Genomic DNA, 17,464 nt, shown 5'->3' on the forward strand with positions numbered 1-17,464 from the left:
CGTTATGTTATACTCAGACATGAACTATTTTTCATTTTTATATTTTTTTACGGAATAAAACTTTAAAAATACACACCTATGGGTAGTCAAGACTAGTTATCACACGTTTTCTAGTAACATTTTCTAGGTTTCTATCACTTCAGTGTACTGTATAGGCCCACTATGCATCATTTGTTTCATTTGCATAGTCAATGTTTAGAAAAGAATTATAGGCTAATTAAAAATTTACTGCTTTACCTAAAAATTACTTTAAAAAACAGCTGCTCGATAGGTTTCAGCATTCGTCATTCAATATAAAACAAAGAGAATATTAGAAAATAAATGCTATGTTTATTGGGCAGTGGTGCTGGCCTTACGTGCTATGGACGTATTATATCTTGGACAGTACAGCTGGACATACGAGCTGAGATAACATTTAAAGATATATAAAATCACACCAATTTACAAAAAAGGGCATAAAAGTCTTCCTCAAAATTATCGCCCAGTCTCAGTTGTCCCTACTTTTTCCAAAGTCATTGAATCCATAATGTATAATCAACTTAGTAATTATTTTGAAACAAATAACCTCCTTTCTGAATCTCAATTTGGATTCAGGACAGGCCGTTCAACAGTTGCTGCAGTAACCAAAGTAATTCGTGAGGCATTGCAGGCATTTGAAAATAAGCAGTCAGTTTCTCTTTCTCTATTAGATTTGAGTAAAGCATTTGATTGTGTTCCATTAAATAGTATTTGAACTAAATTAGACTTTTATGGAATATCTTCAAAGTCTATGAAAATTATTGAGTCGTATTTAATAAATCGTAGACAGTATGTAAGTTTAAGAGGGACACAATCATCCAGATGTTTCCTTAGGCGTTCCTCAAGGTTCTGTCCTTGGACCCTACTTTTTCCTTGTGATAATTAACGATTTATCAAAAAATGTTGGTGTGAATTCTGTCATCTATGCTGTCGATTCAACTCTGTTCTCCTGTCATAATAATCTGAAAAGTTTAAAGGCTACAATGGCTGCAGCTCATAGTAATGCTCAGAAATGGTTCACAACAAATAAACTTCTCTGCAATAAAAGTAAAACGCAAAACATATTGCTTAGCCTTTCTCAAAACAATCACCAATCTGTCAATTTACTGGGAATTTGTATTGACACGAAATTGAGTTGGAACGACCATGTTAACGGATTAAGCAAAAAACTTTCTCGAGAGTTGCTTTTCTGTTTTGGAAATTAAGATCTATAATATCTACTGAGTACCTTAGGACAGCGTATTTTGGATTATTCCAATCACATATTGCTTATGGCTTGATATTATGGGGCCATTCTGTAGCAGTCTCAGATCTGTTAATAATCCAAAAAAAGGTTATTAGAACCATTTGTCATGCTACACCATTAGATCATTGCAAGTGCCTATTTATACAATTACAAATACCTACCATTATTAATCTCTACATTTACCATATTATATTACAGTGCTGGCCAAATTATTAGACTAAAGCACATTTTTTTGTTTTTTCTTCTCAATTTTTACTAAATACATTTTTAATTTCATGTTGGTATATGTTAAAGTATATACCTTCATTCGTGTGTTACTTTAGAATAGTATTAGCAGAAAATTTGTTAATTTTATGTTGGCGGGTGGCAACACTGCCTGTTTTGTTTATCATCTGCCTTTACAAATCTACCAGCTCCATAACCACAATCAGGTTACAGTTAATTTTTCATGTGGTTAACATGTTTTAGGTTCAGTAGATCTTTCTATTAGTGTGTTCTGTTATTATTAAAGTAAGTTTAAGGTCATTTCTGAGTGTATGAAACCACTTTTTTACTTCTTTATTGGCTATTTATAAAATTATGAGGAATTGGGTAAGAAGAGGACCTTTCACCAAGGAAATGTGCTGTGGCCATGGTTCTTTTGGAAGAACAACATTACACACAAAGTGAAATAGCACACTGACTAAATATTTCACAGAAGTTAGTTAGTAGGATCAAGAAAACACTTGATATCAATGGTATTTATAAATCCAGCCGTATCAGAAAATATGGCCGGAAGAAAGCGTTAAGTCCAAGAATGGCCAGAAAGTTGAAAAACATGACACTAGTTAATAGAAAAATGACCAGCAAGGTTCTTAGTGACCAGATAAGAGATTATGGCACAAATGCTTCGCCCAGGACCATCAGAAGAACCGTGAATGGACAAGGTCTTCGAGCATGCAGGCCTACAAAAACAAAAAATAACACCGGCAATGGCTAAGAAGAGATTGGAATGGGCCAAAGGCATTCAGATCACTGATGATGATTGGAACAAGGTACAGTATCCTCAGGATTCAGTAGAGAACTGAATCCCTTTGACCCATTACAATCTCTTCTTAGCCATTGCTGGTGTTATTTTTTTTGTTTTTTTGTAGGCCTCCATGCGCGAAGACCTTGTTCAATCAAGGTTCTTCTGATGGTCCTGGGCGAAGCATTTGTGCCATAATCTCTTAACTGGTCACTAAGAACCTTGCTGGTCATTTTTCTATTAACTAGTGTCATGTTTTTCAACTTTCTGGCCATCCTTGGACTTAACGCTTTCTTCCGGCCACATTTTCCGATACGGCTGGATTTATAAATACCATTGATATCAAGTGTTTTCTTGATCCTACTAACTAACTTCTGTAAAATATTTAGTCAGTGTGCTATTTCACTTTGTGTGTAATGTTGTTCTTCCAAAAGAACCTTGGCCACAGCACATTTCCTTGGTGAAAGGTCCTCTTTTTACCCATTTCCACATAATTTTTTAAATAGCCAATAAAGAAGTAAAAAAGTGGTTTCATACACTCAGAAATGACCTTAAACTTACTTTAATACAAACAGAACACACTAATAGAAAGATCTACTGCACCTAAAACATGTTAACCACATGAAAAATTAACTGTAACCTGATTGTGGTTATGGAGCTGGTAGATTTGTAAAGGCAGATGATAAACAAAACAGGCAGTGTTGCCACCCGCCAACATAAAATTACCAAATTTTCTGCTAATACTATTCTAAAGTAACACACGAATGAGGGTATATACTTTAACATATACCAACATGAAATTAAATATGTATTTAGTAAAAATTGAGAAGAAAAAACAAAAAAATATGCTTTAGTCTAATAATTTGGCCAGCACTGTATATACTAAAGCTAACCTCAGAAACTTTTTCATTACAAATCAATTTCATACACACAACACCAGAAATAAAAATAAGCTTGACATTCCTCAACATCGACTGACCAAATTTGGAACATCCCATATGGTAAATTGTGTAAGATTTTTTAACAAGCTTCCAGAAATTGCTCACGTTACTCCCATAACTAATTTTAAAAGAAAATTTTATTTGTGGCTTTTAAATAATCCATTTTATTCAATTGACGAGTTTTTAAATATGGATGTCAATATTCAGTTTTAAATCATTGGGTTTTAATTTTAAACTATATATTAATTTTACAACTGTAAGGTTTAATGTTTTTGAGTCTCTTAAATCTGTTTTGTGGTTTTCAATGATGGTTTGTTTCTATATTAGTATGTTTTATATTAAAAGTGTATTGACAATGCCTATTTCATTGTATATATGATCAACGGCAATAAATATCTTATATCTTACTATGGCAAAAATTAATCTGTGCTTCCGAAAAATGGCAGTGGTCATTAGATTATTGAAATAATAATAGGCCTATACCAGGGATCCTAAAATCTCAATGTAAAATTTTAGTAGAATCGGTTCAATAGTATACGCGTGACAGCAAAACAAACCAACAAAAGCGTTTTTACAATTGTAATATTATTAGGATTATAACTGCTTGATAAATTATCTACCCATGATAGTGTATTTGTGGTTACTCTAATAACTGTTGTAAAACTAGCTTTTGCTTTAAAATGTATACATAGTTTTAAGTTTTGGTGCAGCTATTACTACGTAAATTTATTTTGGCATCTGTGGTTAAAATAGTCTATTGTGTTCGTTTTTGACAAATTTGAAAAAAATGGTTTAGTTTTGATAACAAATTTTATAAAATTCAAGTACATAATTTCTTTGTGGGAGGCATGTCCTATAAATACATGTGATGGTTAAGTTATGATCAATAAGATGAATAAAACTACTTTCAAAATGAGTCTTCTTTCAGATATTTGAGACAATTTCTTTCTTCATTGATATTTAAAGATAGACCATACATTTTGTTATTTCTAGTATGACAAGATTTAATCTGGAAACTTTATTAAATTCAGTAATAAAATATTTAAATTGCCAGTATTTATTTATGCATATGATATAAATATGACTACCTCTATTTAATTGGTTTACCCAGCGCTTATTCCAAAATCTGTAAATTTATGAATCTAGTCAAACACTATTTGACTGTGTTATAGTTTTTTCCCCTCCTCTATATCTCACTGAATATTCCACTGACCACCCCTGAGGCTTACACTTGCAACACATGAGAAAGTATGAGGCCTAACTTGAACAAGCTAAATGCTAGAATGTCATAAAGTCACTATTAATTTGCCCTTTTCATGCTCTGTAATGCTGTGATGCCAGTACTTCCCAGTAACTGGTCATATACTCCAAAATAGGGTTTAATTAACTTATCTATCATACAGATTGTACCTAACTCTTAGAATTATATTCTTTCGTAATAGATATCATGCCATGCAGAACTGTATATAAAAACTAGTGTAACCAATACAATAATTAGCCAAAAGAGCAGAAAGTTGAAGCTCCTTTCATATGTCCGCTCCAACAAGCTCAGGTAAATGTTAGACCATCCAATTAAAGAATTTCCTCTACACAGACAATGTCAGAGACAGATTTGTGTAATCTCAGTTTCCATTTCTGACATTCTAAATAGATTCTTACTAAGAGTTTGTAATGCATCAGAAAATAATGTTTATCATTGAAAGACTATTCATTCCCTTCACAAAGCAAAGTACCTGTTAGCTTTGAAAGACACTGTTTATCACACAGGAGATCAGGAGTTTAGAACCTATAATTCAAGATCCTGCACAGTATTCTTTCTCTCAATTCTACTAACTGCAATCCCACAAAATTAACCCTATGCATTTGAAGGCAGTATTTATGATTTGTCCTTGGAGCTTGTATGGCCAGCTCTACAGGCCGCCGCATTTTATCAAAAGTGCGGATTAATTTTTAAATTACTATGCAAATATGGCCAAATATGAAAGTAGCGGCCATCCATGCTGGTCATACGAGTTGCGAGGACAAACTATTGCAAAACTAATGTGAGCTGTCTGCAACCTTGGTGTGGCCAGTGCTGCTGGCCTTTGGAGCGCAAAGGGTTAATAAAGGTTTAAGTGGTGATGTCAGTAATGGTTGGGTTAAGCTCTTCATGATTTCCTTTAAAGTTAGATATAACTTAACAAAAGTGATAAAATGCTTTACTTTATATAATATTTTAAAATAATTTTAAATACAGTATATATATATATATATATATATATATATATATACAGGGTGTATATATATATATATATATATATATATACATATATTATATTTTTTACATATTATTTAAAATCATAATAATATGTAAAGTACAAGACAGTACTTTTATAAAAAATTCATAACTTAATTAAGTCACGAGATAGGTATGCTAAAATTTATTTCTGCTAAAACATAAAATGCCCTTTTAGTAGGGCTTTGCCACACCAAGAGATGTAGTTTCATCCAGTGCTAAAATGAATCAATAACAATAAACTATAACATATATATGTATTGATATTAAATATTTTGTTAGCTGTAATTGATGTGTTATGCAAAATAAAGTACATTCATCTCAAATAGACAATATACAGAGTGACCCATTAGGTCAGTCATAAGTACATTATGAAAAATGCAGGTGTATGAAACTAAAGTCGCCTACATAATATATTCCAATTATTATTTGTCTGCAACTGGCAATATTTTTCCAAACAGTCAGATTCATTTTTTAAGATTTTGTAAGTTCGTGTCTACAAACTTGCAGTTAGTTTGTTTTTTAGATTGGGAAAGCTGTTAGTACCTTCTAGGCAGTGTCTACTTTTCATTGCAAAAATTAAAATATAAAACAATCTTCTAAATGAATACTATTTTAAATACTGAAGATATAAAGGAATCTTATTTTGGATATACAAAGTTTGTCTGAAAAGTATCCAACCTCCTTTTGGTAGCTTATTGTTACATGACCGACCATCTCTGATTTCTGATGGAGATAGAAGAGGGATCGTTCTCTGCACTCCACCCAGTTAGTGAGTCATAAGGCTCTGTTTCATATATAATATATGTTAGTAACGCTTTTTAGTCTTGAGCAAAGAATTTGCATTTGATTTTGGCCATCTGCTTCAGTCTATCTCTGTTATATACAAAACTTTGAGTGATGGTCTATGGGTGATACTCAGATAAAAGTGTGGTTTCTGAGATTCAGTGATGAAAATTTAGTGGAGAGTAACCCCAATTTGGCAGGCCTGTAAACCACCAGAAATCCTGAAAAAATTTAACTTGTTCATGTGGCAAATAAGTAAAACCATTGATTTAGAGGAAAATCTTGTCATCTAAAAATGAGCACTTAGTGAAATTTTGCTAAAAAATGTTAAAATTAACAAGTTTTTGCAAAATTTGTTTTGCTTTTATTGGTGAATAGTCAAAAGATTTCCTATCTAAAAATTTTACAAGATAATCTGGATTTGTTAAATAAATAAGCTCATTCATTAAATCTTATGTAATCCTTTATTAAAACAAAATATTAAATAGCTGTGACACTCTTTCTATAGTTCTGAAATAGCTGCATGTCATTTCCAGCTAATCCCAAACTTTACAATTCCACTGAAAGAAAACATTTTGGGACGTAGAACATATCAGACAATATGTGATAAGAGATCTGTTAACCACTCAAAAAAATGAGTTTAAGGTTTGTTTCCGGAGATGGGAGGAGCATCGAACGACAGTCGAGATTTGTAGATGGGATTATTTTGAAAGGAACTAGGTCTCAGTTGCTGATGAATGACTTATTCTTGCCAAAGTCAAGGCCAAATATTTTTCAGACAAACTTGTATAACTTAAAAGGTGTTACCTATAAAGATGTATAACATTATTCCTATATGTCTCTTTGTATTATAACAAACTTCAATATCATAAAAAAAAAATTCTTTTTCTTATAAAGAACTAATAGCTATAATATCAAAATGTAAAAAATCAAACTACATTAAATTGATATAAGCAAGAAAATATCTTACAATAATATTTATTTATGCAATAATCAACTGTGATAAAGTTAAACTAGATAATATGGTTATTTACATCTGGTAAGTTGTTTTGACCAACACCATAGACTAGTGAATACAGTCACGACTCTCTAACTGAGAGATCACGGGTTCACATCCCGGGGAGGTCCAATCATGATAGGAATAACAGCCACAGTAACCAAAAACAAGCCAGCAGAGCCAAGAGCTGAAGCTTAAAAGAGAATAAAAAAAAAGTTAAATATTCATTTATTGTCAGTCACAACTAGAGCAATATCTTTATTTTGATAATATTTTGCTTGTTTTAACGCTTTTAAGATGAGTGAGCCATCTTATAGACTGAAGTTCACTCCAAGAAGGCAATGTGAGCTATACATAAGTTACTGTACAGTTTAAATGAAAAATGCTTAATTCATCATAAACCACTATCAAGTGCAACCATTAGGCAACTCCTAGGCTGAAACTTACTACAGTCATAAACATTGTTCGAAAATTTTTAAACTCAATGAAACTACTGCTTCAGTCACATTAACCGGAACGTAAATATTGGTAACAACAGCTGACAAATAGGTCACCCTGTTTAGCAATATAATTAAAGAATCTTATCATCCATTGAGACACACATTCTATAGAACTGTTTACAAACATTAACAATTTTATTACAGGCTAACTTGGGAAAAGCAGCAACAAATATAATCTGTTATATGAGAGGTTCCCAAATAACTTCCGGAAAACCCTCCTCGATTTCAGTGTTATATAACCTGATCTATGGAGATTGGACTATTAATGTTCAAATTCATATAATATGATATCTCAGTGAAAAAAACCTCTCTTTTGTTGTTGCAGAATGTGGCCTAGAAGAGTTCATGTGTGACCTGACACGGTGCATCCCCCTGAGTCAAGTGTGTGACGGTGTGTACCAGTGTATCGACAAGCTGGACGAGGAAAACTGCCCTGATATTCCCAAAGGTAAGTGTATAGTGTCCCAAGTGGGAAAGCTCTTGTGTGAATTGACACAACACATCTCATTTTTACCTCATCCCAATGTGTCAAGAATATGATCCATCCGTTTTGTATGCATTTTGACATACTCAGTTCATTCCATGTCACTCTATTTCCAGAGACAACGATTTTTCAGTTTAAATATCCAGTTTAAGCTATCCAAATTCACATACAACAGTAGAGGATAAAATGAGTAGTGTAACACAATTGGTTTCAAAGTGAAATTAATGTATTTCAAAAGCACAAAATTTTGTTTAGTATTGGTTGATGGGTCATGTAATGGATATATAGATAGCCATCACATATACATAAAATATTTGTATCAAACCTTATCAGACTATCCTCTGAAGTCATATATATATCAATCAAATAATACACTATTTGTGGAGTCACCTGATGATGAAACCTTTGGACCTCGTCCTAAAATAAAACCGTATTGGAAAAGTATTGTTTTATTAACATGTAGTACTATTTAAAACTGTTGCTCCAACAGTCTTCAATCTTTGCAAAAGTTATAGTTTGATTCTAGCCAGAATTGTTATGTATGGTAAGGTGTAAAGTGCCTGTTGTTCAAAATAGCACCTATGTAACTATTAGAGGAGGATAATTGATTTAATTGGGTAGTTATCTATATATTAGTTTTTTTAATAAAGGATGACAGAAACTACTTTTCTGAGAGCCAATATTGAATTTTACTCCAAATTATCATTGGATTAGACTGTTTCCTCAATATTTTGCATAGTGTACAACATGAAATGAAGGAAGTAATCTACAACTAGCACAAAACTGTTTTCTACGATGCAATACCCAATGATAACACTTGTAGGCAGATCTTTGGCAGGCTAATGATAGTGACCCTAAAGTATTGAAATTGTGTACATAAATTGTATGTTCATAACATGAGTAGCTACATTACATAGTAATCATTGTTCAATAAGTGGTATTAACCCTTAGAGCGCTGAATACAAATTCCTATATTTCCCCCTAGCGTGCTATTAGCATAAAAAATAAATTTTTAATTTGTTTAAAGTTCTATATGATTTAAGATTTCTGAAATTATTATAAGAAGAAAAACATAAAGACAGAATTTTTTAAAGACTTATATTTTTTACAGATTAAAATGTATAACAAAACATGGAATTTGCCAATTTCAAAAATTTGTGTGAATGAAACACTTCGAAGCATTCATTCATCTGGATGCAGAGTTGGGTTTGAAGTGCACGTCTTACAAAAGTAAATAGTTTCCTTCTGAAGTCCTTTTTTCAAATGCACAATGCATCTTGTGCCCTTTGTCTTCTTCGACAGGAAGTGACATCCCTCCAGCCAGTCTTCAGGTGGTCCCTGAGGTCTCGTCCTGGTTTCCACTTCTTTTATTATGAAACTCTTTCTTTTACAAGATTTTGACTGAGGCTATCCCTGAATTCTTTGTGTGTCATGGGTTCCTTATTGTATTGAGCTTGTTTGGTTTTATACAATAAGTAAGAGTTTACAATAGCAACTTCCAAAAGCCAGAAAAAGTTTTTCTAAACCATTTTTTTGTACGCCTTATAAATTAGTAAGACGAAATAAAATGGCTATCAACTGTGGCCATGTGTGCAGTATAATCCAAGACCACATCCAGTTTCACAATCAATGTCTTTCCCGGTCACTTATTCGGAACATCTGTCATGTTGTACTAGTCTCTTTTACGTTTGGGACTAAGCATAGTCACAACGCATTTATCTTTCCAGCACAAAACTAAAATTTTCCTTTTCTGTAAGATTTTACTTCCCCTTTTTTCATTTTTTAAATTGTTTCTTTAGGTTTTTTGGTATACCAGATCTAGTTTGCATCACCGTACCAATAATAAAACAATTATTTTTATAAGTTCTAGTGCAACTGCTGGACTGGTATAATAGCAATTAGTATAAACGTGAAGTCCAGATTTTGGTTCAGATTCATTCTGCATCCTCACAGATTCAGTCAAAACTTTGTAACTATTCAGTCATTCTTTTCAATAAATTTGTACCAGGGATCAGTATTTCCTTACCAAAGTACGGTATGAAGTTGTAAATATAACCATTGCTGCAATCAGAAACAACAAAAATTTTCATGCCAAACTTGACAGGTTTTTGAGGGTTGTATACTCTAAAACTAACACTTCCTTTGAATGAAACGGTACTTTTGTCTATATCAATGAAATCTTTGGGTGAGAAAAAGAGTCTACACATTTTTTTCAAGTGATCTACTATTGGCGTAGTTAGATATCCTTTCTTTCTTGCCTTGGGATTCTCGTAAGTGAAATGAAGGATCCAAAATATATTAAAAAATTGGATTAGAAAATAAATCACGGAAAAATGGTATTCTCTGTGTTTAGTAGATACTAGAAGTATGTTTCAGTACTAGGGAGAGGCATAAGTCCATGTTTACTAGAAAATTTTTCAGGTCAGGTATAGAAATATCATTCCATCTATTTATTCGTGCTCTGGGGGAAGTACACTCACTCTTTCTTCTTTTGGCATAATGGTTGGTTTCATTACATATGAAGGACAATAAATCTTAATTGAAATACAGAAAAAAATATTCAATAGGTTTTGTTTCACTATCAAAGAAACTGGGTAAGATAGGACCCTAATTGACATTATAAACAGGAATTGTATGAGTGAGAGCTGAGTCATTATCAGTTGCATCAATCCATCATTACGTTGTGGCAGATTAGGTGGTATAGGTCTACCTTTATCCAAGATCATAGGAGTGTTTATATTCCGTTCATTTACTTTACTTTTTTGGTTGTCACTTCCTGGCTCACTTTCACTTACATTGTGTAATATCAAATCTTCCACGTCTATATCATCGGGTTCACTTCCTTGTGCAATTGAAGTTGAAAACGACACATTCATAATGTCGCTTACAAATTGATCAAAATGTTGATCATCTGGTTTAGCCATTTTTACAATTAGTCTAATATATTACTAACAAGAAATGAATAAAAACACAAATATACATTCACTATTTCATAGAAACAAAATTTAAGTCACAATTGTTGAAATAATATAACTGTAAAAATGTTCAGAAATAACGTAAAACACACAACTCAACACAGAAACAAGCTTACGCACAGACCTCGTGAACAGCACTGTCGCCCTCACCATGTGGAAAATCCCGTAAGACGCGCCAGTCTGCAGGTCGGAATGGCGTTCAGTTGCTTTGACAACCAGTTTCGGATCAGTAACGGGTGGCTGAGAACAATGGAGCGCACTTGTTGTCTGAGGTTCGGTCAACATTATATCAGCAGTTTTACGAACTATAATTCACAACAAAAAATAAAAACTGATTGAGAGATTTCCTGTAATACGCGTGGTAAGGGTTAAAAAACACAATTTTTTCAAAGATTGTTTAGTTTTCAACGCCTTATTTTTTAATATTTTAAATTTAAATTTAAACAGTCCAACTGTAAAATGTAAAAATTACACAGATATTTGGAACTTACAGTACATTTAACTTAATTTGTTGAGTCATAATAGTTGATTTCCAACACACAGCAATGACGTAAAGAACATCTTCAATTCTCTTTCCAAGTATTCCAATATATGATGTGACTACTAGAACTCTCATTGAAACACAAACTATGCTGCATCAGATATATGTGCTGTTCAAAACCAGTTTCAATCTCATTGGGTCTCATCTGGCGAATATGGAATAAGAACCCAATGGTTGGACAAAACTGAGGGTTGTAGACAACAGAAGAGCTTCTTTTAGGGATAATCTAAAAAAGTTGCTCTACTGGCACTGAATTATCTTCTGTTTTTACATGTTTGATTATGTAGAGCATTCAATTCTATCACTGAACCTCACATCTTGTTGTCATTGTGTTGGCAAGCTATTTTTGAAAGATTTTGTTTAAAGTGGTTATAAACGTGAGGATTCAATTTAACCTTTTGCAAGCTAAATAGTCCTACCGGATCATTCGGATACAGTAGGTGAATTTTTTGACAAAAGAAATATTAATAATTTATTTCTTATGAGATTGATATGTAATTAATACAGTTTAAAATCAAAATCCATAATAAAACAATAATATATAACACTTTATATATTAGTAAAGGAAAATTATTCATATTTTTGGTACATTTTACAAGGAGACCCTGGATAACTCACAAAACGTGTTTGTTTCACAAAATATGATGGATACCCGAAGGTTTGTAAAATTACTCCTGTCTAAACATGTATAAAATGACATGAAAAAAGCTGTATATGACATACTTCTATGTCTCAGCAATCTGAGCTATTGATCCTGAAAACATTGTATTTACCCGTGATTGTTTTGAAGATGAATGAGGGTAATTTTAAGAAGATAAATCTTTTAATTCTTATCAATAATAGTCAGAAGAAAGGTAGATTTAGATTTAATTTGTGGTTGTCATCTTGAAATATTATACTATTTAAGTATACAGTAGACTCCCTCTCGTTCGGCTTCGTTTGGTTTGGCCGCCGGATGGTTCGGCCGGCCACCTGAGTATGAATCACGTGCACATCTGCTGTGTTCGCCGACGCCGCGACTAGCAACAGGTCGTGACAAGTTTATCTAGCTCATTCGCTCATTCCTTTGTTTAAATAGGTCAGTTGTCTTCTGTATTTAATCGAGTTGAGATGTATAGTACATGTAGAGTTGTATTCTTTCCTTGAGTGAACGTTTGTGTGTGTAGTGTATTGTTGCGTGTGTGCTGCTGTTTTGGATTTATTTTCGTGATGAGTGTTAAACGTAAGCGTACTTTTGTGACAATAGAACAACGGTTGAACTAGAGCGTTTAGACAAAGGTGAATCGGTTCAAAATATTTGTAGGGAACTTGGAGTAGGTAAAAGCACGGTAAACGATTGGCGTCGAAACAGAAAATCAATTGAGACGTTTTGTACCCAGATTGAAACAGATAAAAATCTTGCATCTCGTTGCACTTTAAAGAAACCTAACAATGAGTTAGTTGATGATGCTCTTTGGTTGTGGTTTTTGCAAGAACGTAGAAGAGGAACGCCAATGAGTGGCCCCATTTTACAAGAAAAAGCTGTTATCCTACAGAATAAACTTCAAGAGAAAGGAACATTTGTGGCAAGCGATGGTTGGCTTTCACGCTGGAAACATAGGCACGGCGTTCATTTTCTTGGAGTGTACGGTGAAAAGCTATCAGCAGACCCGGCAGCCGCAAGTGAGTTTACAAAAAAACTAGAAAAAGTTATTGCCGACAATAACTTAAGCCCAGAACAAGTATACAATATGGATGAAACTGGGTTAAACTTCAAACTTTTACCTCGAAAAACATTGGCTACGGCGAAAGAAAAGTCTGCTCCTGGCTTTAAAGTAAGCAAGGAAAGAATCACAGTGGCTCTTTGTTCCAATGCTTCAGGCACCCACAAACTACCTCTGTTTGTCATCGGTAAGTCAGCAAAACCCAGGGCATTTAAAAACTTGGACATGTCAAAGCTACCAGTGTACTACCGGTCACAGAAATCGGCTTGGATGGATTCTCATTTATTCAAAGAGTGGTTTATTTGTGAGTTCGTGCCTAAAGTAAAAAGTCATTTGTTGAGTTTGAAACTTCCTGTAAGCGCATTTCTTCTTCTCGACAATGCGCCTACCCACCCGGATGAACTGACATGTGAGGGTGAGACTGGAATAAAACTGTATTTTCTGCCCCCCAATGTGACAAGTCTCCAACAGCCAATGGATCAGGGTGTCACTGAATGTGTTAAAAGGAAATACCGGAGAAAGCTCCTTTCAGAAGTTCTATTCAAGCTAGAAAACGATGAACAAACAGACCTAATCCAAGTGTTAAAAACAATCAACGTGAAGGACGTCATTTTCATGGTGGCTAAGGCCTATGATGAAGTAACAGCCTTGACAATAACAAAGTCATGGAGAAAAGTCTGGCCAGACATTGAAAAAGCCTTTGAAAAGGACGGAAATAATCTTGGTGTACCCGACCTTGAACATGAAACAGAGGAACGGGTAGAAATCCTAAGTGACTTAATGCGACTGCCTCACACTGAAGACATTGTGGAACAAGATGTTTTGGAGTGGTTGACCGCTGAAAAGGAGCTCGATAATGAAGTTTTGAATGATGAAGAAATAGCTCAGTCGGTTTTACAGCGTCAAGATACCCAAGACGTAGAAGAAGAAGACGATGTTGACGGTGAGGTAGACGACGAGGGTCAAATGAGTCACGCAGAGGGGGTGGCAGCCCTGCAACTGGCTACAACCTATATTGAGCAACAGACGACTTCTACAACAGTCGACGTCATGTTTTTGAGGAAGTGGCATGAATATGCAAGGAAGAAAGCTATTGAAGAAAAAGTGCAACGAAAAATTACTGATTTCTTTTAAACCTTTTTATACAGTAGAAAATTTTACTTTTATAACCATGTACATACTGCAAATTTGTGTTTGTATATGTTTGTTTTGTGAGGTTTTATTTTCGTTATTTTGTGTGTGATAAATAGAAACTTTGAGTTTCGAATACAGTACGTGTTTACAACTCCAACTGCCAGTGGTAAGTTATAAGTTAGCACTTACCCTAGGCCTAGTTTAGTTTATTTGCTACATAAAACTCTTAAAATACTATTTGCACATGTTTCACAAATATTTACAGACTGTATGACGATCGAAAGTACGTTTTAGAAGTTAAAACGGTCTTATTTTTGCTAACTTTGGATAGTTCGGCCATTCTTTAGTTCGGCCGGGGGTCCGGTCCCGAGGTGGCCGAACGAGAGGGAGTCTACTGTATTAGTAGTTTTGTAGGTTAATTTGTACAAGTTGTTACTTTGACAATTTTTAATTAGATGATTTGTTAGTAATATTATTTTCTAGAATTTTAAAGCCCTCTATCACTTACAAAACTTTCTACAGATTTGGAGTTTTAGAAACAGTATGTTTTTGTGTGAGTTATTATAATCAGTGTTCTATTCTTGTGAAACACATTGGAATGGTGTTCTGGTACCTCTCTCTGAAAAAGACAGTCGCATTTGGTTTGTGGGGAAAACTTTTCACTGTACTAAAGTAATACATAAAAGCACTGTTTTGAAACCTTTGTTTTTTAAAATTCCCTCCCCCCTCTTCTTCTGAGAGATACTCTATACCCATAAATCGCTGGAGTTCTAGTAATAAAACGCTAGTTATAATTAATTATTTACAATTTTTTTAACAAATATAAAACTCATCCATTCAAAATCATTTAACATGTTGGCTGTAGCAAAAAGCCCCCATTATGTACACAATATGCAGCAAAATCCAAACTCACGATTTTGCTTTAGTTGATGCTATTTTGGTTCATTGCGCTATAAAATCATATTATATTATATTACGATCTTAATTGTAAGTTATCGACAGAACTGTCCAGACAATAGCCCAAATGTTTGACAAAGGATTTTTTAAAGTGGGTATAAACTATAATAGCTTACCAGTTGTGATGAGTGATATCCAAAAGAACCAGAAAACCTCCAGGTGATCTTGAAAAAACATAGTAGATGATCTTGAAACATTTATAATGTCAACCAATTTAAAATAACAATATTGTTTGAATGGCCAAAGCATTCTAAATGCTTTTTCAATGTTATTCTACAACTGGTAATCCCAACTGATGTAAAATCAACAGCACTAAAAACTGGTGAAACAATCACCAGATATTGGAATAGTGTTATGATTGGCAAAGGGGAGGACAAGCAGGTCAAGATGTACATCTCTACAGAGCACGAAAACGAGATGGTATATTTCATGAACATAGGAGGTAAATTGGACTAAAGCTTCTCCCCATTATAAAATATATTGCATTTATGAGTGGAGTTGATAGAGCTGATCATATGCTCAGTTACTACCTCTGTGACAGAAAGTCGATGCTATCTTCATATTCTGATCTTCAGAACACTTACAGTAAGTTTTTATGAATTTTTATTTTTCCGTTTTTATGGGTTCTCGTATGTTCTAGTCCAGTCATTTTAGGTTTTTTAAACCTCAATCTGTGGAAAAATTCCTAGTGAGCTGAGTTTTGTTATACACCTTCATTATAGCATTTTAATGAAGATGTGAAAAATCGACATTCATATTGTGTCAGCTAACAAAGTTATAAGGGTCAAAAGGTCATGAAAATCAGTTTTTCGCGAATATATCACAACCTATGGCTCAGAGGTCAATAAAGGTCATTATAAAAAGTATTCCTCATACGATTATCTACAAACAATGTCTTGCATTTTTCTGCAAAACTTATAACTTTTTTTAGCCGGCACAATATCAATGTTGATTTTTCACATCTTCATTACAATGCTATAATGAAGGTGTACACCAAAATTCAGCTCACTAGGAATTTTTCCGCAGATAAAACCTTAAATGACTGGACTATACCGCAGCGAATGTTTTAACACATTGACTGTGGCTAATGCCTTATAGCACAGAACAAGATTGACAGTAGTTGGTCTCGCTCAGTATAGAGCTGCAGTGAAGGTGTTAATAAATAACATAAACACTGAAAATATAGTAATCAAATTAACAAAATACTACCCCTAGAATTCTAAACCTGTTGAGTGTTCAGCTAAATCATTGTAAATTTGGAGCAGTCCGTAACATACAAAAAGTCAGACAAAGTAACACTGACAAATAGAAGATCATTCTGTAGAAGATCATTCCAACTAGCTTCAAAAAATTCCAGACAAGGAAAAATGTTTGCTCCAGCCATATTACTACAAGTATCACTCTGCAATCGCATAGGACAACACAATGAGGGGGTGGGGTCCCTCTCATGAGTTATTGCAGACACACTAGCTTATTAAAAGGAAATAAATATCATAGAGAACCTCTGGAGCTAAAAAGGCAGCTCAGGACACATTTATTGGTTCTGGAGCCAGCCTTCTGCAAACGCAGTTAAAAAATGGGCTCAGTCATAGGTAGCTGTGCCAATCTGACCATAAACTCTGCAAAAATCTTCTCCCTCAATGGCAAGCTTATCAGATCCTTGTGTGGCTTGGACAGATATAAATTGAGGAGGGTAATTGGTTTCCGTACTGGACATGGCCACTTCAGGACTCATTTTGCAAAGCTAGGGTTCTATGGCAATGAACCTTTATGTCATCTTTGCAGAGAGGAAACTGAAACTGTGAAACATGTCCTCTTTAACTGTGTTGCACAGGCATCTAAGAGCAAGAGACTGCTGGAAACTCAATCTCTGGAGGATGTCAAACCAACACAATTTGAGC

At 33.9% G+C, this 17,464-nt stretch overlaps 1 protein-coding gene across 28 annotated transcripts in view; it reads left to right on the forward strand.

Annotated features, from left to right (window-relative positions):
- LOC124360280 (basement membrane-specific heparan sulfate proteoglycan core protein) overlaps positions 1-17,464 on the forward strand; it is a 528,539-nt gene that overhangs the window by 165,991 nt on the left and 345,084 nt on the right. For all 28 annotated transcript variants that reach the window (XM_046813745.1, XM_046813754.1, XM_046813763.1 and 25 more), the window contains one exon: positions 8,095-8,217. In XM_046813745.1, coding sequence (XP_046669701.1) covers positions 8,095-8,217 — 123 coding nt within the window. The remainder of the gene's footprint in view (positions 1-8,094; positions 8,218-17,464) is intronic.

Source organism: Homalodisca vitripennis, chromosome 4, assembly GCF_021130785.1.
Source record: "Homalodisca vitripennis isolate AUS2020 chromosome 4, UT_GWSS_2.1, whole genome shotgun sequence".
NCBI lineage: Eukaryota > Metazoa > Arthropoda > Insecta > Hemiptera > Cicadellidae > Homalodisca > Homalodisca vitripennis.